Genomic DNA, 27855 nt, shown 5'->3' with positions numbered 1-27855 from the left:
CTCCTCACAGACAGTCACCCGGAGGAAACCCACACAGACACAGGGAGAACACACCACACTCCTCACAGACAGTCACCCGGAAACCCACGCAGACACAGGGAGAACACACCACACTCCTCACAGACAGTCACCCGGAGGAAACCCACGCAGACACAGGGAGAATACACCACACTCCTCACAGACAGTCACCCGGAGCGGGAATCGAACCCACACTCTTCCAGGTCCCTGTGTGACTGCGACACCACCTGCTGCGCCACCGTGCCGCCCTACAATATAATTCCGATATTGATATGAACAATACAAAAAAGCCACAGAAAACTATGACTAGAAGCAAAGGTGTATTTTATTGACTGCTGTTTACAGATCTATATTGTGGTCCTTCTATCTGGGAACTGGGTTGTGGCGACCTTGATTGTGCAGTGCGTCCCCTTAAGTCTTGACAGATTCACTCTCTGCCACCAATCCTAACTGCAAGTCCGCATTTAGAAGTAGTAATGACAGTGTGGATCTCAAGTAATAACAAAATTCTACTACCCAATCAGAACACAGATTGGAGTCTTCACTTTCAGTAGCCTATTGGAGAAGAAGGGCAGTGTGACCAGTGAGAAATGGGCCATCCATCAAAAACTAGTCTCATCGTCTCGCTATCCAGCTAGGCATAGATTGATTTATATTTTAAATTAAACATTTTTTTTATTATTTATATCAAACAAGGAACACCACGTCAACGCCATAGCACCTAGCAACACCTGTTTGTGTCCATTAGCCCATTGTTTCATTCACCTGTGTGTGTCAACAAACACAACAAGCGCAGCGGACTCGGAAAACAATAAACGGCGTAATTCCCAGTGATTGCAGAAGCCTTGTTTTTCCTCAGGGGTCAGTGAGTTTAATGCTATTTTTAGCTTCTTCCTGCAGCTCTGAAATAATGGCTCTGAAATCGGAGAATGTTCTGAGGTTTCACTTCGAGGCGTTTCGGGGAATATCTGGAAACAGCAAGGTCACACACACAGAGAGAGACAGAGAGAGAGAGAATACTTTACCTCCTGTGTTTACATATAACCAGCACCGGGGTCAGGGCTAGCCCTGCTACTTTAAGAAATATTCAGTGAGGATTTATTTTACCTTTCTCTAGCAGCGTACCTCAGGACACTAACCTTTACACGTACAGCCTCCAAATTTTATGAAAACTTCCTTAAAATATGGCTCTAGTACGTAAAAAGTTCCTCACAGACAGTCACCCGGAGGAAACCCATGCAGACACAGGGAGAACACGCCACACTCCTCACAGACAGTCACCCGGAGGAAACCCACGCAGACACAGGGAGAACACGCCACACTCCTCACAGACAGTCACCCGGAGGAAACCCACGCAGACACAGGGAGAACACGCCACACTCCTCACAGACAGTCACCCGGAGGAAACCCACGCAGACACAGGGAGAACACTCCTCACAGACAGCCACCCGGAGGAAACCCACGCAGACACAGGGAGAACACGCCACACTCCTCACAGACCTGGAACTTCATTCACTTCATTCTGTGAGATGTTGAGATGTATTGCACTGAACCAGAACCCAGGCTGTTACTCAAAGCCAAGGCTGCAGACTTAAAAGTCAGGTCCTGAGGAGGACTGTCTGGAGCTGGAGTGGTCTAATGAGGCGGTGCGTTGACATCACTGAAAATGTTTCACGTTGCAGGGTTTTGGCGTAAAAGTTTGTATTTAATTATAGAAAATAATCGCAATTGAAATCAGTCATGGCATTGGTCTGGAAAATACAGCAGTAAATTCCCCCAAATCCTTTACGTCTGAAATTCGTTCAAACTGTGACAAACTTGCGGATTTTCATATTCAGACGGTGAATCATACAGTCCTACGGTCTTTAGCCCTCCTCGTATTATCCCTCCTCCTACTACTCATCGTTTGTGTTCAGAGCCGTGCGGAGGTGCCAGCAGCCTTTGGACAGCGTGGTGTTTGTGTGCTGCTGTAGATGGAGATAAATGTGCTGGCTGTGGAGTGTGCTGTGGTAATAAGTAAAGAAATGATGCGTCTCCCGTTCTCTCTGGGTCTCTCCCTCTGTTTCTCCTCGTTTCTGGGAAAACCGCCAGAGTTCAGGCCCCAACCGCAACGTTTCATTTTCCTCTTTAACATTCACCTTCCAGACACGCAGTACTTTATAACAGCTCTGTGCAATGTGTGTATTCTCCTGTTCTGCTTTATTTCAAGGCCATTGTACTGGATTTCAGACCTTAGCGTTAACCGACCACCCAACGTCGCAAACGGTTTTGTTTACGCTGCTTTTCCCACTTCTACTGCAGGTTTACAGAATTGCAAAATCGACAAGTGACATGTGTATGTCTGTCTGGGTGTGTCAGTGTCTGGGGTTGCCTCTGTGTGCCTGGGGGTGTCTGTACAGTGTGTCAGGAGCTGTGCCCTTTTTCACCAACGTGGAAAGAGTTCCGTTCCAGTTTGCGCAACTGATTTTGAACCCCTTGATACATTCCCACCAACATAAATAGTTTGTTCTAGCAGGAACCAAATAATAGTAGTTTCTTCAGCACAAACCTTGAAGATGTCTGTGGGTGTGTGAAGGTAAAGCAGCTCAAGGAAGAGCTCAGATTTGAAAGCAGAAAAGGAAATAAACACCAGGGAAGTTGCGTGTCCGTGTGTGCTGGGGCCGGCATGTCTCGAGGCGAGTTCGCCATGTTCTGAACCCGCTGTAGACAGTGGATAAACCATGACTCGTTCCTGACATAATCCGTTTATCTCTGGAGCTGCCATGTATTAAACAGACAACAGCTCTGTGAAGTTCCCCTCAAATCTGGTGCATTGCGGGTCGCTTCGCTGGATCGCAGCAAGGCTCAGGAATCCTGAACAGATCTAGTTCAAGAACCAAAGTTAATTTGGTAGAAAATGTCTGTGTGGGGTGTGTGTGTGTCCAGCCGAGTGTGTGAGGCTCTAATGGAGCTCTAAATGCTGACAGAAGTGCAGTTATTTGTACGTCCAAATTTGACTGAATTTACTTTGAGAACTTGAACAAACAAGTCCGTTAAACCTTGAGTGGTCAGACCTGTAGACGTACTGGAGCTGTGTTTATGATTTGATTGACAGCTCACTACCCTTTTTTTTGTATTTGTTAGAGGGCATTATGACATCACTGTCCAGTGCTTTGCATCAAAGACACTGAAAGTAGTATCAAACTAGGCTTTTGTTCAGTGTAACCTTATGTTGTCACAGAGATCTACACATGACTGAAAACATTAAGTCATTTCTTTAAATGTAGTATTTTATGTAATGTTTTCATATTAAACCTTTGCTTCTCTCCAAACAGTATGTGCACTCCTTATAACGAATGAATGAATTCATTCAAAATATTCACTCATTATGTATGATCTGGTCTTCTGGGAACCCCTTTGTCCACACTGTGGCATGCCCCTCACTGACCGACACTAGATTTTCCATTCAGCTAAATATGACCAACACAGTCATCTTTATTTCCACCTGTTCCTGTTATTTTCCATGTAGACTGTTCACAGCTGTTAGGTCATGAGGAATTCGGAATACTGTAGTACGTACTACTCCTCCTGTAGGGATTGTGCCCAAAAATAGTATGTAATACACAGACCAAACTGAACGTTTGTAGTTTGCCAGAGATCCTCAGATGGTCTACTGCACCTATACAACTCTGAGGATCATGTGACTGGGTCACTGTGTCATGTGACTGTGTAGTACTCTGTTATGCTGCATATGATTAAAGAGAGTAGTATGATATTTTATTTGTGTTCATCAACTCTGAGCTATTAAGTTTCTCTGGCCCTCTCTGAGGCGCACAGTATTAAACCCCTATTTTATTCAATACCACCCCCTGCTGACTGATCTGTGCAACTCCATCAACCCTTGTCAGTGTTTATAAACTGTTTATTTTGAATGATCACAGTCATGGGATCTGAATCTGCAAATAATGCGTTTTATTCGCAGTTGGTTTTCTCCTCTCTCTGAGAGCTGCCTTTGTGCTTGTTCATGGTTAATTAGTGTTACAGGCTTTAAAAAGACAGTGTATTTGTAACAGCCCACGTTTGAAGACGTGTCCACATGTGGAAAGAAAAGCTACTAAATTAACTGCAGAATTTGTTGGCTATGTTTCAGCTTGTTTTTATGAAGACACGGCCAGTCAGATGTAGTCACGGAGCCTGATTATGGACAATGTTAGGTTAGAATTTGTCGCTTTGTGTACGTTAAGCAACACACAAACGCATTAAGAATAACTAAAGCACATTTCAGAGACGTGTCCAACGTTGTCTTTTCTTCTCTTTGTAGAATGTTGGGAAGTCCTTGTCCTCGTCGGAAAGCCTAGCGAAGGTTCAGGAGGTCGCAAACTGGCTTTTGGAGATGAACCAGGATCTGCTGTCAGGGGGCAGCAGCAGCAGAGCGGCAACACAGCAACAAACGCAACAACAACAACAACAACAGCAACAACAAAATCAAAGTCGACAGCAGCAGTGTCCTCCAGAGGAATCTGACCCACATCAGCACCACGTCAATCTGGAGGGACACCAACCTCAAGAACCACGAGAACCTCGGTTACCGCGGCAACGGAGGAGGAGAGAACGAGGGGAAGACCAGGAGGACGACGAGGAGGAGGAGGAGGAGGAGGAGGAGAGAGGAGAAGAAGAGGGAGAAGAAGAAGAAGGAGAAGAAGAAGAGGTAGAGGAACCGTGGAGGAACGAGGCTGCGGGGGAGAATGAGAGAGTGGAGGAAGAGAGGAGGAGGAGGGAGGAGGTAACTAATTTTCTCAGCCTTTAGGGAGAACACATCATAGAACTGAATTAAACCCACTCTTATTTAGCAGCGCACAATTCTCCACAAGGGGGAGCACCTTTTATAAACAGCCTTAGTGTCATATGAACAGTGCTTTTTAAAATGATTTATTTATATATTTTTAATTCACACTGTGTCTCTGCCTGCTTTTCAGGCAACAGTTAACACAAGCATCCATCCATAATATTTATTTATAGTAATAATAATAATAATTAATAATAAATTACTGCTTTCACCCTCAGGTGAACGGAGCAGAGAAAGGAGCTCAGTGGGTGTGGGAGCAGGAACAGAGACACAGAAGAAACAGACGGAGAAACAGACAGGATGACGAGGAGGAGGAGGAGGAAGAGGAGAACAATAACAGCGGAGGAGAGGGACAGGTAGGAGCGGGGCTCCACTCGGAGGAGGAAAACGGACGGCCGGAGGAAGAGGAGGAAGGAGAGAGGGAGCGAGACGGAGAGGCGGAGGAAGAGATGGATCAGGAGAGTGACGAGTTTGAACCCTCAGAGGAGAGCGGGCGAGAGGAGGACGAGGAGGGTGAGGAAGATGAAGAGGGGGAAGGACTCCACTCTCCTTCCCTCAGGACCAGCGTCTCGGACCCCAACGACAACACGGACCACTCCTCAGGACGACAGAACCAAAGCTCATCCTCAACTCATCACACTCATCCTCAGGTAGGAAGCAGGTTTAAATTAATAACAGTTTCCGATACGATCCGGAGGTGTGATCACAAATAAACAAAAATTGACCTGTACCCTGTAATCTCAAACATGATATTAACGGGGAAAAGTGCAAATGCGCAAAAGAACATGAGGAAAAGTGTGTTTTGAATAAACAGAGGTTTCAGCTGGTTTGTACCTACTGCGCGTGGGGCACAGCACCCCCTAGAGACCCCGCAACCACAGGCTTTTAACAGACTCTCCCCCAGTTCCTCATCTCTCCTCTAAACACGCTTTAGGACCCCTCTGTTCTCACACCAGCGCCACCCGAGGACCTTATTATAGAGCAAGTGTAGACTATTGTACACATACAGCACTGAGCAAAAGTAACCATCACTGCCCACATATTTCTATGCGTCTATTACTTTGCTGTGGATGTTAAGCAGTTTATCCAATAGAGGGCAGTTCAGAGTGCAAAGATTCACATCACACCAACAAACACAAGGCGACAGCGGAGGAGGTGCTGATAATGTATTGTTACTTATTACAAAGAAAAGTCAAAGAGGTAGCGCTGTAAACGGCAGTGGTCTGAAAGGACATTAAATACTTGGTGATATGTGAATGTCAGGGAAATGTATTTGCCCCTGTGGTTTCCAGTGGCACTGCTCCATTCTGTCTGTATCCAGGCTCCGTGCAAATCTGTATTTACCATTGAGCCTGAACAAGCTTTTACACCTAGAACCCCTTAAATGGGTTTAATGACCTCTACAGAACGACAACATGACTTCTTTAGTTTGTAAAATAATCAAAACAAACTAAACCTGGCAAAACTCTTTCCTTTAATGCCTCTGGGTTTATAAACAAGACTTGGTCTCATTTTAATTTCCGTCGTAAAAATCCTGCTCTCTTTGAGATGTCAACAATGGATTTTTTTAATGAATGAAAAGGGAGATATTTACTTGTGAGTGTACAACTGATGGTACAGGTGGATGCTGTTTTCAGCGCGGTGTCTGTCTCCCTCTGCTGGTCAAACTGAGAATATCAACATTCAAACGAGCTTATTCAGGGTCATTTCCATTCGCCTGTTGGTGAGAACTTTATCGGGATGAGTACAGCAGGTCTGAATGAGATTAAAGTAGTTGTACTACAAATAATTCGGGAGTTAAGCTTGATTTTTAAGATCTGAGATTTAAGGGTTTGATCACGCTATGATTTTATTTTGCTGGAAGTTGTTTTACACTCAGCCTGTGAATTTTTTTGGACTTTTACGTAGTCAGTCGCATCTTAAGCCAATCAGGAGTGCCATGTGGCTGAATCAGAGGTTTTTCTTCATCGGACACACCTCAATTCACTGAAGGAACAGTTCTCCTCTGTCCAGCCTTCTGATGAGGGGCTTGGTGACTGAGGAGTGGACGTCCAGTCGAAACTCTCTCAGACTGCGAGACTCTGCTGAGACAGATCCTGGTTCTTTTAGAGCTGATCTGGGGAGCAATTGCAGCTGCAGCGTCGAACCCACTCCCTGTCGAGAGTTTTATTTACCCCTCTCTCTCTCTCTCTCTCTCTCTCTCTCTCTCCAAGCTGAGAGTGTTCTCACAACCAGGAAAAAGGGGCGTGTGTGTGTGAGTGAGTGAAAGAAACACAACAGGAACGAGAGCACACACTCTTCTGTATCTGTTCCACCGAGCTCTCTCTCTCTCTCTTTCTTTCGTGTGTCTTTCTTTTATCCTACTTTGTTTCTCTCTGTTATTCTACCTCTCTCTCCCCATCTTAACCCTCTCATTTTTTCTTTTAAATATATTTTATTTCTCACATTCTCCTGTTTTCCCTTGTTTCCTCTTTCTTTTTTTCTTTCTTTGCTTTCTTTCTCTCTCTCCCTTTCTTTCCCTCCCTCATGCTCTCACTCTTGCTTTAACTCTCGTGTGGAGTGTATATAATGAAACATGGGGAATCGCACTGTGAAGAAAGTGGCTTTGGTGCTGGTGAGTGTACGTGTGTGTGTGTAATGGCTCTTGTTTTCTACACTTTCTGCAAGATATGTTTCACTTTGTTAGTGGCGTTAATACCACACAAGCTTTAAAAGTCACCACACGCACAGACCCCACAGAGACCTTTGACTGCTTTAAGACGACCCTTGGTGTGAATGCGTGAAGAGTCTGCAACAACAGGAGCTCAAATCTTATTTTAATATCTTTATTTATCTAAGAATTTATGTTAGATTTAGATTAATTTAACATATTTTCTATATATTTATATTCATTTGAAATAATCTTTGCCTCAATCATTATCTCAGGCTGACAGTGAGAGTCACGGGGAGCTTTCTCTCCTCCTTAAAGGCTAAGCAGCAGCTCTATGAAAGTGTGAAACAAATAAATACAGTGGTTGAGTTCCTAACTTGTGTTTATTGAGAGTCAGAAAACATGTTATTTCTTACTAATTGAAGGAATAAGGTTTAAAAGACCGTTGGTGTTGGGAAACTCTAATAGGCGTCTTGCCTGTGACGTAGATGGTGGACAACACTCTAGAAGCTGCACTTAATTTAATGCACAATGAGGAAAAGGTGTGTTGTTTTTGGCTGCAATCATTCAATGTACAGTGGGACATCTGTGAACAAATGGCCCAAAGATCCCAAAATATCCAGAAAATGGACTAAATTTGTCCACTTTAAACGGACACTTTGGAAAGGACCCTCCGCTCACTCCGTTATCTGTAGCTCATTTCACTGGCGCTTTTCCAACAATATGGGCATGTAAGGACACCAACGAAAGGTGTTCAAGAGCCTCTGTAACATGGAGGTAAACAGGGTGAGGACACTCACTTCGCCTGTTTTAGTTGGTGTTAGTTAGCGTTAGCTTGACTCGCTAAACTCGGTGTCTCAGATTATACTCGGATACGTAGCTGCATTACGGAGGTTTATAGTGTCGGATGAATTCGAGTTCGACTTCGATCACATTTACAAGAATAACGGTACCTCTACATTTGAGTTTAGCTTATTGCTAGGCTATTGTCATGAATAATGTTGGTTATTTAGCTAGATACTGTCATAACAGTCAGTCATAACGGTGTTTTACCGCGGCGTTGTTCGGCTGTTGTCCACCAGTGACGTCACGGTCGCGTTCGAGAATTTCCGTAGCGAGCTCGGGTTTTTCCGTCAATTTAATAAAATTGTCCGTTTTAAAGCAAATTAAGCTGCTATTTTCATTTTAATTCATACTTATATCTGTCAGTGACTACAATAATGTGGAATATTCATGGAGGTCCATTAAGTGGTGCTTAGCCTTTAAGATCTTGTAGAACGTGTGATTTTAGTTAAAATGCATCTGCTCTAAAAAAGCCGCTCACTTGTGCTAGTTACGATGGCTGTTTTCTGAGTCCATTAACACAGAAACATTGAACACACCTGTTGCTCCTGTGATGAATACAAAGAGTTAAAATATCCAGAAATCTCTCCAACAGACAGTGTGTGTCTGGAATAGTGTTGATAAACCCAGTCTGAGCGCTCAGCCCTGAAAACAAGCCCATGTTAACTCTGAACTAAGTGAGAAGCTTTAGCAACTGCCCATTGACTTCTTTAATAAGCGAGTTTTACTCGTCTGTGTAAATCAAACATTTTCTGCAGTAGATGGAGATGAAGATGTCATAAAACTGCAGTTTCTGTAACAGACTTGAGATAAACACATTGAAATATTAACGTGGTTAAAGCCCTTGGGAGGAACCGCTGAAGCCCAAACATCTCCAAAGCTCCTTACTCCTTTTTTTTCCCCTCATTAACTGAGACTAATTAGAGTTTTCTAATCTCTTTCCCTCTTTTAAAAAGCAGACATTTCTCACCGGCTTGTGTTTGGGGAGTGCTTTGTTCGGGAGAATATCTGTTTTGAAGTGGTTTGTTGAGAGAAAATGTGTATAACGTATAACTTCCAGGACACGAAGTTTATTGAGAATTCATCAGAAAGCATTGAGAATGTGTGTGAACGAGTGATGTAAATTTGAATAGAGCTTGATTTATGTATGATATTCAAATCAATTCTCACTTTTTCTTAAAAAGAAACAATCTCCTGAAGCTGCTGTTTGATTGGCCGTATGGCTCTCCACCGCACTTTCTGATTAGTGTTCGGATACAGCGGTTTTATTGATTTCTCCTTCAGTGATGGATTACCAGACAGAATTATCATTGGCTGTAAGGCAGAGTAAAGTTTTTGGAGCAGGGAATAACTCACCTGTGCATTTACCGTCGGCCTCTGAGGAATTCTGTGTGAGCTGGATTTCTCTATGAAAGAAATGACTGGGTGTTTTGCAATTTGCTGCTGCGCTCAGTCATAAACTGCTTGTTTTAAAAGGGCTAGAGAGAGTAAAGGGCAGGGAGCAGATGGGGTTTTTAGCGTCATCCTGCAGTCTACAGCTCTGCTTCTCTATTATATGGGGCCACTATTTATTTATTTATTTTTCCTAGGTATATTGAGGCCACATGATAACATATTGTGGCCATGAAATAACACATTTTTCTCAGCATAATATTATCATCTTTTACCCTCAATGTTTAATTGAGACTATATTTTTGTGGCCACACCTTTACATATTCTGGGTTGAGGCGAGAATGTAGCTGGAGAAAGAGCCCTGTGGAGCTCTTGAATACTGTGTGTGTGTGTGTGTGTGTGTTTGTGTGTGTGTGTGTGTGTCACACAGTGGAAGTAGAGCAGCTGTTTTGTGGACATCTCCAGTGGGAACTCCCCAGGAAAGCCATCTGTGCTGATTTCACCTCTAAAAACTCTTCTCCTGATGCTCTGTGTGTAATTTATAGTGAAATAGCCACACATGAACCTGAAACCACCGTGCTCAATGCCAAGTGTAGACTAGAAGGAAATACAGCTCCAGGTGCTGGGCAGTGGAACTACTGGAATGAGTGATGATCCCCCCCCTGCGCCCCGCGAAAAGTTATGATCGTGTAGTGTTGAGTGTGCGCTGTTGTTTCCTTCGCTTCTGGTGGGTCGATATGACTTTATGGTTAATTTTATATCACCACCTGCTGATTTGGCATGCTCTTGACATCACAGACTGCATGTTTTTTTTTTTTACATTTTCTTTTGTCCTCGTTTATTTGGATGGGGGTGATTTATAAATATCAATTTAAAACAAAAATACACTTTTTTTTTAAGTAAGTATCTGTGAACATATGAACTAAGCCTGAGAGTTGTCTCTGTTCCCAAAAGCCCTGGTGGACCTGGAACTCCTATTTAATAATTAAGCAGCCACTGTTGTGTTAAAGTGGGTGTGCTGGAGAGCTTAAATCTTACTTAAATTTGTACAGGAATATAGCTGGGTCCACCACACGGCTACTGCTGTCTACTGCTCAAAGTGCCAACAGGAGGATTTTAAAGATGCTGCCTTTAAACATCAGCCAGACAGCATTTTAAACAGGCATTCAGACATGACTCTGCACCTTCCTCCCTCAGAATACTGCATCAGTAGAGAGTGTTTATGATGTTTCGGACACAGCCACTGTGTGTAAACCTGACGCTCATTTTCACAGTTCGTCTGGAAAAAAAACAGAGGATGAAGCTTATCCTCAGGATCATCAGCATCTGCTTTAACTTATCTTTAATTAGAGCAGCTGTCTCAGAGAGACCCTTAAACTCTGAGCAGATGTGCAGCAGCACAGGGGACCAGCAGTGTGTGTGTGTGTGTGTGTGTTGAGCAGTATGAGAGCGGTCATTACTGTCCTCTGATGTACTCCGATATGTTAACTCAATCAAGCCAGACTTATCAACTTGTTATAAGTCTAAACTGAGTTGTGCGTGACCGGGAGTTGAATCACAAGTCACTGATTCAGTCTGGCGTACAGGGATTCATGTGGGCTTTGATCGTGAGAGCTCAGTCACACGCCCCTTAATGTGAGTCCAAATCGACTCATGAGTCACAAGTTGCAAGGAAAGGAGAATGTTTCAGCTTCCACCTTAAATGGTGAAGCTGAATTCATCGTTTAAGTTGGTACTTGATACATTCTCATCTTCTCACAGGCTTGTGACTCATGAGTCGATTTGGAATCGCATAAAAAAAGTTGGGGGCAAATTAGAAGCTGAGATCTTCTGCACTGTATCATTCACCATGATTTAACATGATTTGTGGCATTTGGCTGACAGCTTTAAGGTTGTCTGTGCCTTAGTGAGTTTATTATGAAATGGTGTCCTATTAAAAACTGATCATTCCGCCTTAAACACAGACACTTTATAGGGTCTACAGCTGGGGATGTTTGAAATGGTCTGAGGCGGTAGTGGTTCTGTCGCTGGGCTGGGACTTTCTCACTGGAGTCGTGGAAACGGTTGCTATGCAACACCCATTATTTCCTCTTGTCGCCGTGGCGATCCAGCGGAACCGAGCAGGTGAGCTGGTGGATGGTCTATGGCTATTAACAGATGACACAAGGCCTGAGAAATATGGATACAGCAAACAGATTTACAGTGTTGAAGGAAAGATATTAATGCAACTGACCTGAATTCAGTGGTTAACTCCCCTTCACTGTAGTTCAACAGTAATGTGTACAATACTCATTTGTTATTGGCGAAGTTTACAGCATTTTAAATGATCATGTTAATATCACTAGGCAACACCCTCCTCCTCCTCTTCATCCTGCATGACCCTGTCTCAGTGAACATTGGTTTCAAGTCTCAATACTTTTCTAAGACTTCAGCACTGCAGTACAGACACCAGAGGGCGCCAGTGTGCCAGTTTGAGACCAAGTCTCCACCTTAAAAAGCTGATTGTGTATCATCTTTATAATCAGCCTCTGCTGCAGTGCAGTTTAAATTAAGGGCAAGATTTTTGTTTTTCAGTTTAGATGTTGTTTGTGTCGAAGAGCTCCGCTTCTGTTCCACGCAAAATGTCTAAATGCTCACTCATTGGAGTGGGTGTGTCCCTGTCGAGCCCCAAACCTTTCCCCACCCACTTTACATACGTACAACCTGATAGTTAGATGCGTTAGAGGAGTAGAAGGACGTTAAATAAAAACGTAAGATGTGTGTGTGTGTGAGAGAGAGAGACATGTATGAAGTATGAGCTGAGTAAATTCCTGCTTTGTTGTCCCTGTAGATCTCATTGGAAAGAAGCATTCTTCCCTGAATAAGCTTGTGTTTAAATGATTCACACTTGTCTGAAAATTTAACCATTTGCTCACTTGCTTCCCTCCCAAGCCAGACAAGGAACACAGGTGTGTGTGTGTGTTTGTTGTAGCTGTGTGATGGTGATAAATAATGCCCATTCTGAGTTGATTCAGGTTCTCTCAAGTCACTTGTTAACATGGACACACAAGGTGGTTCTTCAGGCTCAACACACACACACACACACACACACACACCGCACAAACCCCAGTCTTCTCTCATTAGTGTAGTGTGCCTTTCCTGCCTGAGCTGGGAGTCAAACCCAGCCTACTCTTATATTGGTACTAACTGATAACGCAGATCTGATTTGGACACTCGTGAGTGACCGTGTGGACACACCCTAAATGCACAGGACACATGAGAATGTCTTTCTGTAGTTCAGATTTTTCAGAAGCTGTTATTGACCTGTTGTGTGCATCTCATCCTTTTCAGCACTTGTTGTGCATTCTTTGCTGTGAATGACCTGAGCGTGTGGGGGAACCTGATTCTCAGGCGCTTGACCTTTGGCCCCTGGCATCCCACCCCAGTCACTCCTTTATTGACCCCGATAATCTGAAGCTGCTGTCCAGTCACTTTGGGAAATGTCTGAGAGGAAAGTGTGACCCCTGAATGTAAGTGCTGAGGGGACGTAGAGCTGAACTGTTGCTCATTTCTCTGTTGACCTTTTTCAGGAGCAATGTCGGCACGGGATTTCTGGCCACAGAGGCAATATTTTGTGTTGTTTATACACAGCAGGGGCTTTTTTTCTTTATCCGATAAATCAGAATGGCGTGGTAGTGTATGAGCGTCAGTATTACTATTAAGTAAAATCAAAATAGGAAGTGATGTAGATCAATAGGAGTTTGATTTAATGGAGTCTTTTGTAATAGAAGCCCCTCAGAACAAAAGGGAGCTCTGCTCAAGGACAACACGCATCAAATTTGAGCATCGCGTGGTTTTTGGTCGTTCCCCAGTAGCTGAAATGCTCGCTGATCCACACCGACGAGGAAAATAACACGCTGAATTCCCTCCTTTACTGAAATCCGAAAGGGATCTTCTTATTTTGGCATGCGCCTGATTATAAAAGGGTTTTCAACTCACTGCTAGGTGCATTACTTTTACAGTTTTGTCCTGAAGTCCTGCAGCCTGTGGCTGAATGTTAATACAGAACACACTGCACTATTTGGGCGTCGTTATTTCGTGACCTGCTCAGGGCACTACATGGAGAGCAGGAGTCATTTCACGTTTAGCCTCGGAGCTGATGTGTCTGTTATGAGTTTCTTGACGGGCTGTTAGGAGACTAAAGACCTTTCACTGAGAATATAACGTCTCGGCTAGAAGTTACAGGCCATTAGTCACAGAGTAAAGGTTGTAGGCAATGGGCTGCGTTTGGAGCTCCTGCCATGCATCGTGCTGTTTCATCTCTAGTGTTTGTATATCTGTTTTTCTCATAGTAACTTTTACAATTCTCATTCATCTCTGTGCTCTTGACATTGAGGAGGTCGGTTGGTGTTGTGTCTGCAGGATGAGAGACATTCCTTTAAATATAACTCCACATTCTTCAGGAGCCAGAGTTTAATCCCCATCATTCTCCACATTCCTCACAATTACAGCCCGGAGAAGTACGTTACTGCACTCACACTCTCTCTGACCAGGAGGCCCATGCCTCACAACCATGCGATTAAAGGGCTTTTACTGTGGGCTTAAAGGGCTTTTACTGTTAGATTATGGAGGAGATTATGCTCTCGGTGTGTTCAGACACTGGAGCCGTGTTTGAGACTCCAGTTCACAGATAAAAAATGACCTTCCAGGTTTGGGATTGTAAACCTCTGCTTTTAGGAGCACGCACACACACACATTCGTGGTGGTCTCCAGTCGTTTAAAGCGAGTTTTTGTCTGAAGTACTGGATGTTTACAGCTGTATGATGTAACAGGGCTGCGGTGCTGTGTGTTGGAAACTTATTTATGTGGAGTTATATGATTGCGATTATCTGGAGCCGAGGGTATCATGGCTGCAGTGTGCCGTTTAAAGTCTTTAAAGGAACACTAGGTAAGATTTGGTATGTTGCAGTTGCAGAGTGTAATTCACATTTACAGCAGTGTCCTGGAAATAGGTGGGATGGGGTGGGGTGGGGGATTTCCTACGCATCTCCAGAAGCTACATAGTGCTGTTTCTGCAGTGCTAAGAATAGAGGCTCTGCTCAGATTGGTGGAGCATCACAATGATTTTGAAGCTGGTTTTTTAAGGTAAAATACAAAATAATTTGTAGTATTCCTTTAAGAAAGAATTCAGCCTCTTTTTTGCCACTGATTCTTCTTCGCTGTTGAACAGCTGTTTTCTTAGCACATAGAGGGTTGGGGATTCTGTACTAAACCTATATAATCATGGCTGGGACCATGTGGGAGGCCCGCTCTATGGAGCATAAAATGGTTCGTTCAAGGACGACAAAAAATGTTATACTTATTGTGAGAGATGCCGTTTATAATCATTTGATAATATTATTTTGTCATTAATAAGTGATTGCAGCATTAAACACCATGATTGGATGTCATTGAAGTGAATTGTTGCCATGGAAACCTGAATGTGTGTGTGTGTGTGTTCAGGATGGATATATTCGCTGTGAGAGTCTGAGGGAAGAAAGGCTCTGGGTGGGCTGGAGTCACTGACGCTCGGTGTGGGAGTTGGTGTCCGGTGTTTTTTTTTCTGCTCTGAGTCACCGTTTACAGTTGGACGTCAGCAGAACAGAGGGCAGTGTTTGTGGTGCGCACCATATGTGCCGCATGGGTGTTAGTTCATCAGATCCCGGCATATGGTGTGAGCAACTCGTGTCTGCGTTTGTGGATGTTTTTGGAAATGGACAAAGCGTCAGAAGTGCCATGTTTCGTAAAAATACGTGAAATAATTCAGTGTGAGAAAGAGATTAATTCAGTATTTCACCTGCACTGAACGCTGTCTAATCAAACGGGACTTATCCCCACACACACAACCACCACCTTCATCCTGTTCTTTAATGTCCGGGGAGGAAGTATTATATATTTATATATTTACATACATGGGCGTGCAGTTATTTATTGATTTTGAGAAACGTAATTAATAGAGAATATAAGATGTGAGTACGACGTTGTGGTATCATCGCAGCATTAGTCTCAGATCAGTTCCTGGCCTTGTTGTTTGCTGGTGTACCAACCAAACTCATCAGACCCTGGGGTCTGGTGGGGGGGTCCGAATACTTTTGACTCGGCAGCAGCTGCTGGCCGTGCTGACATCACACACTGGGGATATTTTAAATAGAGGCCGAGAGCCAGGGAAGCTCTCTGTGACTAAACTCAGCTCCAGGAAGCCTGCAGTCCGCCTTAAGAACCCCAGTCCTTCATACCACCTTAAAAGAAGAACCACTACTATTTCTGTGGCTGAACCAAAGCCCTTTAACTTCTCTCTCTTGCGGGATATGAGCCACTAGCTCGTGTTCTCTCAGCGATGCTCAGGCATTGTCCTATCCCGCGCAGGAAAATGCCCAAGGCCTCAGGTAAAGAGAAGGCTCCCAAGGTTCTGCCGGAGAGTCGGGCACTCGAGCTGGTGGAACCCAAACAGGTTTCCAAAGAACCGCCACAAAAAGTTCTGAGAATCTTCAGCATCAACATCATCACCCAGGGCCTGCCCTTCTGCCGCAGGCGGGTAAGCCTTTTTTTTTTGTAACATTAAACGTTAATTCTTATTCAGTAAAGCAGAGAAAAACTGAGAAAATGTACCTTAAATGTACAAAAGTGGATTTAAATCTGAGGGAATGTGGATATTTTTGACCGTTTTCAATTTCTTAAAAAGATAAAACTAAAGCCTGAAGTTTGAAATGCACAGAAACTTTCAACTGCAGTGAAAATGTGTTGACGTTCTGTTATTTTGTACCTGTTTTCTCTGAGAGTGCAGTCGGACATTTTGTTGCTCCAGTAAATGCCTCCTCCTCGTGCTGAGTATAGAACCAGCACTAAACTCAATAAACGAGACAGTGACCTTACAGTAGAGGAACAAGACTTCCTGAACTATTTAAAATAGAAACTTGTTAGATTCTTCGTCACACAGGCTGGTAAGTGAGTTATATTTTGCAGCGAATGCTAGCGGACATTTTGTCACGCGAGAGCTTTTATTTGGACCTAACACTGACCTCCATAGCCTTAAAAATCACACTGTACGATCACAAAACCCAAAATTGTAGCTGTAGAGGAGGCAGAAAACTTCCAATGTGCTGTAAATAAGACCTTTGTTCACTGAATTTTATAAAATCATCTTACTCCTATGTTGCTGATTATCACATCTCCAATATACAATATGAAGATTGATTTGTAAATATGTAAAATTAAGTTTTCTCTCAGTTGTGTGAGTTTCCAGAATATTATAAACAGAAAAAACAAAAGTCATTACCTTTTGATAAATGTTGTGCTGCATTTAAAATCACACTTTTTTTGTGTATAAATAGTTGAATAAGGCCTCGTATGCAGAGAAGCTCTTTTAAGGTGGACAATTGTGATTGGCGTCTCTCAGATTAGAGACAGAGTCTGAATATAGCCGTGTTACGCTCGCTGTTAAATATCACGGTTATTTCGGAGCGTTCTGCAGGAGCGAGGGATTTGTAGATGGACAGAAACACGAGGATTTTAAATCATTTCGGACGGTTGTGGTTTTTGGGAAACTAATGATCAGCGACTGGTTCCAAAAGAAGCCAAATGACTGTTTTCTTTCGGAATTAGAACAAAACGGACTCCGCCTTCTCACGACTCTTAAATCCAGTCCTTAAAAAGCCATGCTGCTATCTTTAGTGTGGAGTGAGGAGGGTTAATCCAGAATATATGAATCACTGATCAAATGTTGGGTTAAGAGGATGTTGTATATGAAATATAATAATAATAAAAAAAAAACCTTTTTAATAGCACAAATATAACTAAAATGTTATGATAATTATTAGGGGATAACGGGGGATATTAGGGGATAAATTAAAGCAGTCAAAAGACAGGGTGAGAGAGAAATATCATATAGCTTTTGAGATATAAGTTAAAAAAATAAAATAAATGCAAACCGTATTATAATATTTATACAGCAAACAGATCATTTCAGACCAGTTCCAATTATTTCTGTCTTTCCAAAGTCAGCACACTGAAAGATGCAAAAATTCCACCCCCGGCTGAGTGTGTGTTTAACCCGAGCAGGTGTTTATAAAGTGGGCGTGGCCAGAAAAGGAACATACAGCGGTCAGATTGGAAGTGTGTTCGTGTTACACTTCGACAACTGGTCCCAGGCTTATCACTCGGTCTGGGACCGGAACCTAAATAAAGTCGCTCTTCTTTTTTTGGAAAAATAAAGGCTGGAGGATCGAGACACAAATGGGCAAAAGGAAATCATAGATTGCGATTTGTTTCCTGACATTTTATTACACATAATTAGACGTTCAGAGCTCACGTACCTTGCTGTAATGACAGAAAACGCCTCACCTTTCTTGAAAATGTTTAAATATATTAAGCCCCTGAAGCGTGCTCCCTCCGTGTGCGTCATTAAAAGCGAAGAAACAGCCACTGTGCAGGTTTTCAGTCACAGCTTTGGAAAACAAAAGGGGAAATGAATATCTAAGAAAAGTTGTATAATAAAACAATAATATAGTGTTTTGTCTCATATTTCCATGAATGACCTGCTGATAACGAAGGGTTGCCGTAGCGATGGTGTCTGTTGTGAAGTGTGTTCGACTTGCAGAGAGAAGGGGAGGTGTGCGACAGATGAAGAGCAGGCAGAGAGACAGGTGGGAGAGAGTGAAAGGTGGAGGTGGACTGGAGAGTGAAAGGTGGAGGACGGAGCAGGGACACAGTGATCCGAATAATTAATGACACCTATATCCTTCCTGTGTTTATAGACTGCTGAGCTCAGCCCATAGAAGGAGCTCCTTTCTCTGTGGTAGAAGGGGCTGTGTTTGAAGGACACTGAGGGTACAACTCTTACAAACCTGATACACACGGTCATGCAAAGAGCCGGACAGGTTTATGTTACTCTAAAGAGGGGGTGCAGGTTTTGGACAGTGGATTTAGTTCTAGCATATTTTAAGTTCAAATTAATAAGTAATATTTTGTGCTCCGTAGTGTCCCCGGTGGATGTGTCAAACCCGTGTCACTTAGACGCAGGGGTGCACGTGCCTCTAAGGAGCAGGGTTCTTTTTATTTTTTTATTTCTCCCCCCTCAGTCAGCACTTTTAAGGCAGCGCTGAGAGGAGCAGCTGCTGGTGAGGGGCTTCCTCTCAGCGCCGCCTTAAAAACTGCTGATCAAGAGGAGAGGAACAGCTGCTCCGGTGAATGGAATAGTTAGGATTTCTGTGGGATTCCCAGCACTCCAGCTCCAGGAGCTCATTCCTGACAATCCCCTCAGATTAACGAGAGCAAACCAATCTCTAGGAGAAAGAGACAAGATTCTCTGAGGCCCTACGGCAGGAAGACTCGTAAAATATTTATCACTTCCTCCTGAGACTCACCTGTGTTTTATGGTTGGTTGCTAGGTTATTGATTGATTGAATGGAGTTGTTGCTAGAGTCTGATACATGAATGTTTTCACAACCAAATCTTTATTCTCCGTGTTTGTTGTTTCATTTTTACAGGTAGTTTGACAGCCTCTCTTTTATATCAAATAATCCAGAAAAAATTATTTAGAATTAGAATCACTTTATTGGCCACTGTGCTTGCACACAGAGGAGTTGGTTCATTTTAACCCAATCCGTGCAGAGAAACACATTTGTGAGGGCAGTGAAAAGTGATTTCAGAGGTTCTGTCTGGGAAGTTGTGGTTAATGAAATGTATAATTCATATCAAAAAGAAGTGTGACATTTACTTTACTTGTCTGTTGGTGTTTATGCAGCGGTGGCATGTAATTCTCACGTTAGAAGACATTGTGAAGCCAAAGAGAGCTGCATTTTCACTCTCTCCCACCTTCTTTTACCTCTTTCTCACTTTTTCCTTTTTCTCTTCATCCCTCGTTCTCTCCCTTTCTCCTCCCCACCCCCTCTCTCTGCTATGCCATCTGTGTAAGATGACCTGGTCCTGCCCCACTCAGCTATTTCACATCCTCGTGTCCCCCCCCCCCCCCCTCTGTCTCTCGATCTCTATTTTGCACTCTGATTCAGTGCTTATTTCCAGGAAATCCCTGAAGAGAACGATCGAACAACAGTCCCAGTGGATCCAGAAAATAGCACAGAATTCATGAAATGAGAAATTAAAGTTGTGTACGTTTCCATGCATAAACTGCAGTGCGTAAACCAGCAGTCCCACACTGGAGCCAGTTCTTCTCTCTCTGCTGTGAAATGGGGAGGCCGTAGTGCTCAAAGCTTTAAAAACATCAACTGTTTGACTGATAAAATATCATCCTGTTGCCAGCCCCTGCATATTGACATTGATGGGCTGTATATGAGTAAGGGCAGTTAGTGTGTGTACGTGTGTATGAAGGTTATATTCTGGAGCCTGAGCTCTAGTCGGAGTCAGGACTGGGCTTCTGTTCGTCTGTCGGGAGCAATGTGACACGGCTTTAACTTCTGGCTTTGGCTCTTATTAGAGACAGAGAGAGAGCTGAAGGATCTCTGGTTCAGTCATGTGTCTCCTTCAGTTCAGAAAACACCTCCTCGCCTTACACTTCTACACGCTTCCCACAGGTTTAGAGAAGTACACGCTGCCCTTCGTTAGACTGCTCTTTACCTGCTCCAGATGCGCTTGCTCTGTTTACTGTATTAAATGTGTAGCATAAAAAATTGGCTTCAAAACAGAAGTCATTACTCACCCTGATATTTTCTCTAAAAATGTCCCAAGCATGAACGAAATATAAAACGTGAACTGTAAATATCTGTGGATGTGAAGGAGTCTGAAGTCAGCAGATGCTGTTTGAGGTGGCAGGTGGCTGCGTTCAGCTACACAGTGAAATTTTAATCATGTTTGTTAGTCGGACCTACTAATTGCATCCACAAGTCTGTTTATATATATATATATATACAGGATGGGTCATTTATATGGATACACCTTAATAAAATGGGAATGGTTGGTGATATTAACTTCCTGTTTGTGGCACATTAGTGTATGGGAGCGATGAAAATTTTCAAGATTGGTGGTGATCATGGCGGCCATTTTGAAGTCAGCCATTTTGGATCCAACTTTTGTTTTTTCAGTGGGAAAAGGGTCATGTGACACATCATTGTTTTTCTTGTAAACTCCCAATACGTTTGGTGTGCTTGGTTTTAACGTAACTTCATTCTGTCGTAAGTTATTTACAAGTTTCTGACCACTTATAAAATGTGTTCCAAGTGCTGCCCATTGTGTTGGATTGTCAATGCAACCCTCTTCTCCCACTCTTCACACACTGATAGCAACAACGCAGGGAAATGCTAGCACAGGCTTCCAGTGTCCATAGTTTCAGGTGCTGCACGTCTCGTATCTTCACAGCAGAGACAGTTGCCTTCAGATGACCCCAAAGATAAAAGTCTAAGGGGTCAGATCAGGAGACCTTGGGGACCATTCAACTGGCCCACGACGACGACCAATCCACTTTCCAGGAAACTGTTCATCTAGGAATGCTCGGATCTGACACCCATAATGTGGTGGTGCACCATCTTGCTGGAAAAACTCAGGGAATGTGCCAGCTTCAGTGCATAAAGAGGGAAACACATCATCATGTAGCAATTCCGCATATCCAGTGGCCTTGAGGTTTCCATTGATGAAGAACAGCCCTATTATCTTTGTACCCCATACACCACACCATACCATCAAGACGTGCAGCACCTGAAACTACGGAGACTGGAAGCCTGTGCTAGCATTTCTCCTGCGGTGTTGCTATCAGTGTGTGAAGAGTGGGAGAAGAGGGTTGCATTGACAATCAACACAATGGGCAGCACTTTGAACACATTTTGTAAGTGGTCAGAAACTTGTAAATAACTCATGAAAGAATAAAGTTACGTTAAAACCAAGCACACCATTGTTTTTCTTGTGAAATTCCCAATAAGTCTTCCCATTGAAAAAACAAAAGTTGGATCCAAAATGGCTGACTTCAAAATGGCTGCCATGGTCACCACCATCTTGAAAATGTGCCACAAACAGGAAGTTAATATCACCAACCATTCCCATTTTATTAAGGTGTATCCATATAAATGGCTCGCCCTGTGTATATATATATATATATATATATATATATATACACAACACTATTTGAATTTTCCTCTGCAGGTGAAGGTGTCCTATCTACTATTTTCTTTTGTTGTAGGGTTTTAGAGCCCGTCTTTTGCCTGCGCTTTGGAGAATTAAATTTTGTTTCTTTGGTTTCTTGCAATTTTAGCCCTAAAAACTAGCCAGGTTTCAAGAGTGTTCCTCATTGCTAACCTCCAGTGTATGTCTATAACTCTATATTTAATGTCCAGCAGCTCTTGCTTGTCCTGCTGGTGAAGAAGAGGAGATGTATCCGAGGTGGCTGAGAGGTGTTTGTGACTCTGAGGGAGAAGTGAAAAGCTGAAGTTCTGCTCTGATGCAATCGGCTGAAACTCGTGCTCTCGCTCCACTTTATTTGCAGCTGTTTTCAGGGTTTAAGTGGTTTTTAAACGGTGATCAGACGCCAAGTTAATGAGCTCCCTGCCCCAGCACTGAACGATTTGGGTGGAGATATCGACTAGGGGTGTTTCAGACCGAACTGTGATTGTGTTTTACATTGCAGTTATTTTCTATACATCACAATCACTGTTTTGGGTTGAGATGTAAATGCAAAGTCTCTCCTGACGTCCAGCAATTAGCCACGGTTTTGTGAGTGTTTGATTGCTACTGAGTAGCTTGCCTTTTAAAACTTGTAGCCTGGAAACCTGGCTTGCTTTGGCAAATTGAAAATTCATCTCTCAATATTTCAGTCCTCCCCCAATCGTGTGACTGAGGAGACTCTAGCTTTGTGTGAGTCTTGGACCAGAATACAGATGTGTTCTCTTCAGGAGGGAATGGTGTTCTTGTGATGGGGAACATGGCACTCTATCAGTGGGCTTCTGTTTGTTAAATATCCCCCAGAGAGCAGGGTCAAATAGACAGCTGTCGGGAACAGAGTTCTCTTTAGTTATTAGCTTCTGAAGCTTCAAAGAATGAACGCCCTACTTGAATTGGTGTTCAGAATCTCTAATCTTCAAAATGTCTCTGATTTTGTGAAGGAAAAATGGTAAAACCAAAATCAAACGGTCATAAACATGCATTATAGCAGCTCACTGTTGGAGGACGACTGATGTTCAGTTGTGAGCCCAGAGTGTTCAATCTTCATTGAAATTCATCAAACAAAATGCAGCACCCTATTATACCTCATCTGGCCGACTCTTGGCATTGGTAGAGACCTCCAGCATTGCACTGGAGAAGTGGAGAAGTTCCAGACCTTGGCAGAATGCCATCAAAACCTCACAGAAGTGTTCCAACATTTTAGGGACGTTCCAGAAGTTTAGGGGTCTTTAAACAGATTTTTTTTTCTAAATGTAAGACTTTCTTTTTGGAATGTATCCTTCAGACTGCTGTCTTTTTTTTTTTTTTTTTTTTTTTTTTTTTTTTTTTTTAAATAGAGGATTTAATACAGTAGTCTTCATTATCTTATTCACATTCCCATGGCTGAATTATCAGAGGAAGCTTTGTAATAGGCCTGAAACTGCAGGATCCCAACCGCTGTGAAAAAACCCACTGAAGCACAGCTCTAATCCTGACGATTACACCGGAAACACTCGGACACTGGTCCAATTAGGCCTAGTCTCACATGACTGGCCGTGCCCTTCTCTCACCTTGTTTTCTACGACTTTAGAGGGAGTTTGGACGCTTTCAGCACGACCAGACACATGATTTGTTCCTCAACTATCTTTTCCTTGTAAACTTTCAGAAAAAATAACACTAGAATATCAGTCCACTCTGAGGAGGACAAATTCAGCCATGTTCTTCACGTCCAGGTGTGGACCTCAGATGAGTTTGAAAGCTGCACTACGTTCACAAAAGTGTGTTTTCTGATACAGAGAAATAATCAAAAGCCTGGTTAAATTATAAAGAAGTGTGTGTGTGTGAAAGAAACAACTGTTTGAACACAGAAGAGATGGTAGACCTGTGGAGAACAGGTCCTAAACTCTAGTGGTTCTGTTGAAATCTCTTTAAAATTGTAAATAATTAACTATACATTGTAATGATAGTTAAAGGCATCTGTGTTGCCACAATCAAGGGTGCACATTCATACCTTTAATTAAGGAAAATCATCTGTACTTTTAGGGAACCCAGCTGTTGAACTTTTAAAGATACATTTACACTGTACTTTCAGTGACAATGTACCTTTTTTCCCTCTCAGAGTAAATATCTTATGTAATTACACATTTCCACCAAAGAGGTCGCCAATTCCCCAAAATTTCAGCCTTATTGTGGCCACAGACATTTGTTGCGTTTTTGTGGGTACGCTTCCAATGTTTGTAACAACACTAAAACAATGCCGCACTGTGGTTTTGGCCCTGGACGTATGGAGTGTCCAGTCGCTCCTGAGAGAGAGAGGTGACTGGATTCCATCGCCCTTGGGCTCCAAATAACGTCGGCCTAAGGCATCCACCCAAAGCTATTCTGAGCAGAACCATTCCAGGGCAGGGGAGAGTGGCATTGAGTATGACTGTGTGCTGAGGCCTATGCCTCTATATAGCCCCTTTCACTCTCAAAACTTTACGTCATTCGCATTTCTAGCCCTTCGTACATGCCATGAAAATCCCAGTAAACAAGAGCTGCTAACAGCTCCTTCTCTGAAGTGCACTCCCAAACGGGTAAAAACAGTAAACTTCACGGTAGAAACGTGTATTGCTTAAAGGCATTAACTTCACTTCTTTCTTGGGAGTTGCTTACATTGCCTTCGCACAGCAGTCTCCACAGAGTCGTGTATGAAACTTGCGCTGGTCTTGTACTGGGTGTCATGAGGTAGTGTTCTTGATGTTTGTCTTTATTCGAAGATGAAACGTTAAGGATAGGAAAGAAGTCAGATTACTGTAAAAATCATTTACACTCTCCAACTGTAGGGGGAGCCCAGAAGCAAAAATACCAAGCCTTACCTACAGTCCTGAAATCGAGGAGGACGAGGGAGGGAGGAGGGTTCTACCTTCCTCTGAAAGCTACATGGTGCAGTTTCTGCAGTTCTGGAGAAAGAACAACAGAGGCGCTGTTCTCGCTTTGTTAGAGGAGGAAATAAAAATAAAAGGAGCCAGGTGAACAAGCCTAAGGCCACCATTCCCAATGCATTCAGCTCCTTAAAGGTGAAGTCATGGCCATTAAATGCACTCTATGTGCACGCAGTGGATATAATCTCCAGAGAAAGACATTAAATTATACAGGTCCAGATGCGAATGAGCCTAAGGCCACCAGGCCCATTGCCAAAGGTCAGCTGGATCTAGATAAAGCCTTTTTGTGGAGCAGTGGAACTGTGTTCTCTGGCGTGATGTAGCCCCATCCAATACCAGAGTGGCATTTGTGATCCAGAGCTAGTCGTCCAATATCAGTACCTTTCCTCACTTGTGTTTGAGGCTGAATGCAATCAAATCCTCTCTATAAATGTTCTCTGATTACCGGGGTTCTGTTCCACACATTACTTTAATCTGTCTGTGGGATGTAACCTGTCCCATTGATTTGTAGCAGGAGTTCTGATGCCCGCTATGAGATAGAGTGTCCAGAGCACTGTCAAAAATGCCAACAGCTCCAAGCAGACCCTCAGGGCTCGAACGGATTGCTGTTTATCTACGTCACACTCTCTCACAGAGCCCGATTAGCATTTGGATGAGACTGTGCCCTGGCCTTTAAGGTCAGCTATGTGGCTCACTCAGAAAGGGAAGCACGTGGAGCAGCAGGCTGTGCAGCCATCAGTTTCTCTTCGTTACTTTACTGTGTTACTTAAGGTGAAGGATTCAGTATCTAAGCTTCAGGCCAAGACATTCGCTCACCAAATAAAACCAGACCCAGTCCTAGTCCTCTACAAAATTAGCATCAAATCTGTGGAGTTCGGGGTTCTGATAAACCGTAGTCATGACTGTGTACCTGGGAAATCAAGGTTAAAAGCACAGTTTCAAAATCGCTGTGATGCTCCACTGACCTGCGTTAACCGTGTCGCACCGGCTCCACCTTAAAGCAGCTGGGATCTGACTTTCGGAAATTTATTTAAATGTGTTAATCCCTCGTATTTGCAAATGAGACAGAATGCTATCGGTGCCGTATTCAATAAACCACCTGCTGCAGGCTCGCCAAAAGGCGCTGACACTTCTCGCTAGGCTGGTAGTTGCTAGCGTGGGCGCGAGTCTTCCTCCTCTCTCAGGAATGTGTCAGGGCCTTCAGCATCTCCTCCAAAACAGTAACTGAAGATGATCCCAAAATATCCCCATGGTTTAATCTGCAGAGAGCAGCGTGATGGAGAGGGATGAAGAGAATCTGCTCGAGGTGTAATAATGCGTCATGATTCATCAGGATTCAAGAGTTATACTGTCGTTTTCACAGAGGCAAAGACAGTTCCTCAGTGAGGCTCTTACTCGGTACAGCCTGGATGTGTGTGTGTGTGTGTGTGTGTGTGTGTGTGTGTGTATTTACAGTAACAGGAATCCAATCGTTAGATCCCTGGTGTCTGCTCAAGATTGGTTTTGTTGCTGCAGAACACATGGATGAAAAATAACACCAGCAAATCCCTTTTACATGCTCAGATTACTCTGTATTCACACGTCTTTATATTTTTGTAATCTTTTCCATATTTAGTTTTAAAGGTCTTTGAGTGTCTTTTATTGACCCTTTAATCATAAGTATATTTTTATGGATTCCTAAAACACCAATCCGGCTCCAAGGTTAAATTTCCCAACTTAAAGGATCAATCCATCATTTTCATTGCTAAAATCTAGCAAACATGGTTTATGAATGTTCTTCAAAAAATGTAATTATTTTGTACTTCCTGCATGAACCTGTCTATGCTAAATAGAGTGCCCCCCCCCCCCCCGCCATATTTAAAGTAACATTCATTCATTCATTCATTATCTGTAACCCTTATCCAGTTCAGTGTCGCGGTGGGTCCAGAGCCTACCTGGAATCATTGGGCACAAGGCGAGAACACACCTTGGAGGGGGCGCCAGTCCTTCAAACCCGGAGGAAACCCATGCAGACACAGGGAGAACACACCACACTCCTCACAGACAGTCACCCGGAGGAAACCCATGCAGACACAGGGAGAACACACCACACTCCTCCTCACAGACAGTCACCCGGAGGAAACCCACGCAGACACAGAGAGAACACACCACACTCCTCACAGACAGTCACCCGGAGGAAACCCACGCAGACACAGGGAGAACACACCACACTCCTCACAGACAGTCACCCGGAGGAAACCCACGCAGACACAGGGAGAACACACCACACTCCTCACAGACAGTCACCCGGAGGAAACCCACGCAGACACAGGGAGAACACACCACACTCCTCACAGACAGTCACCCGGAGGAAACCCACGCAGACACAGGGAGAACACACCACACTCCTCACAGACAGTCACCCGGAGGAAACGCTCGCAGACACAGGGAGAACACACCACACTCCTCACAGGGAATCGAACCCACAACCTCCAGGCCCCTGGAGCTGTGTGACTGCGACACTAACCTGCTGCACCACGGTGCTGCCCTATTTAAAGTAACAGTAGGTAGTATTTTTTTTTTTTTTTTTTTACCTAAAAAATTACATCTTCAAAATCATTGTGATGCTCCACTGAGCTGTATTAGAGACTATTAGAGAATAGAGACTCTTCTTGCTACTCCAGGCTCAGCACATTAGAAACTGCGCTATGTCACCTTCAGAGGATGGTGTAACACACACATCCAGATCCACTAGGGGTCAGTATGACATAATGACACCAATAAGACTCGGTGGAGAAGATCAGTGACGTACTCTTTAAGGCCGATGTTGATTTGTGATCGTTTGAGTCAGGAGAAATATTGCGGGTGTTTTTTTTGAGGGTCGTTAAATATTCGAACAGCGTTCCCATGTCCCGTCTGCCTCGGGCTCAGCCTGGAGGCTAGCGCACGCAGCTGAAACACACAACATATTTCCCCAAGCATTTGTCACTCCTCTCGGCTGATATGAGTTTAATTGGTGTAAATGAGATCCCTATATTTCTCCAAACTCTCCGGCTGTGAAGTAAACATCTGCAGTACGATGGCTTTCAGTCGCATTAAATCTGGAGAGTTAGACTCCTGCTCTG

At 43.5% G+C, this 27855-nt stretch overlaps 1 protein-coding gene across 1 annotated transcript in view; it reads left to right on the top strand.

Moving 5' to 3' along the window:
* fbxw7 (F-box and WD repeat domain containing 7) overlaps positions 1-27855 on the top strand; it is a 137209-nt gene that overhangs the window by 45274 nt on the left and 64080 nt on the right. Inside the window, exons 2-3 of the mRNA XM_066661305.1 lie at positions 4319-4780; positions 5062-5493. Coding sequence (XP_066517402.1) covers positions 4391-4780; positions 5062-5493 — 822 coding nt within the window. The 5' untranslated portion in view covers positions 4319-4390. The remainder of the gene's footprint in view (positions 1-4318; positions 4781-5061; positions 5494-27855) is intronic.

This window comes from Hoplias malabaricus, chromosome 2, assembly GCF_029633855.1.
Source record: "Hoplias malabaricus isolate fHopMal1 chromosome 2, fHopMal1.hap1, whole genome shotgun sequence".
In the NCBI taxonomy this organism is placed as follows: Eukaryota; Metazoa; Chordata; class Actinopteri; order Characiformes; family Erythrinidae; genus Hoplias; species Hoplias malabaricus.
Note: the sequence above shows the minus strand (reverse complement) of the source record. Positions and strands in the feature narration are given on the sequence as shown.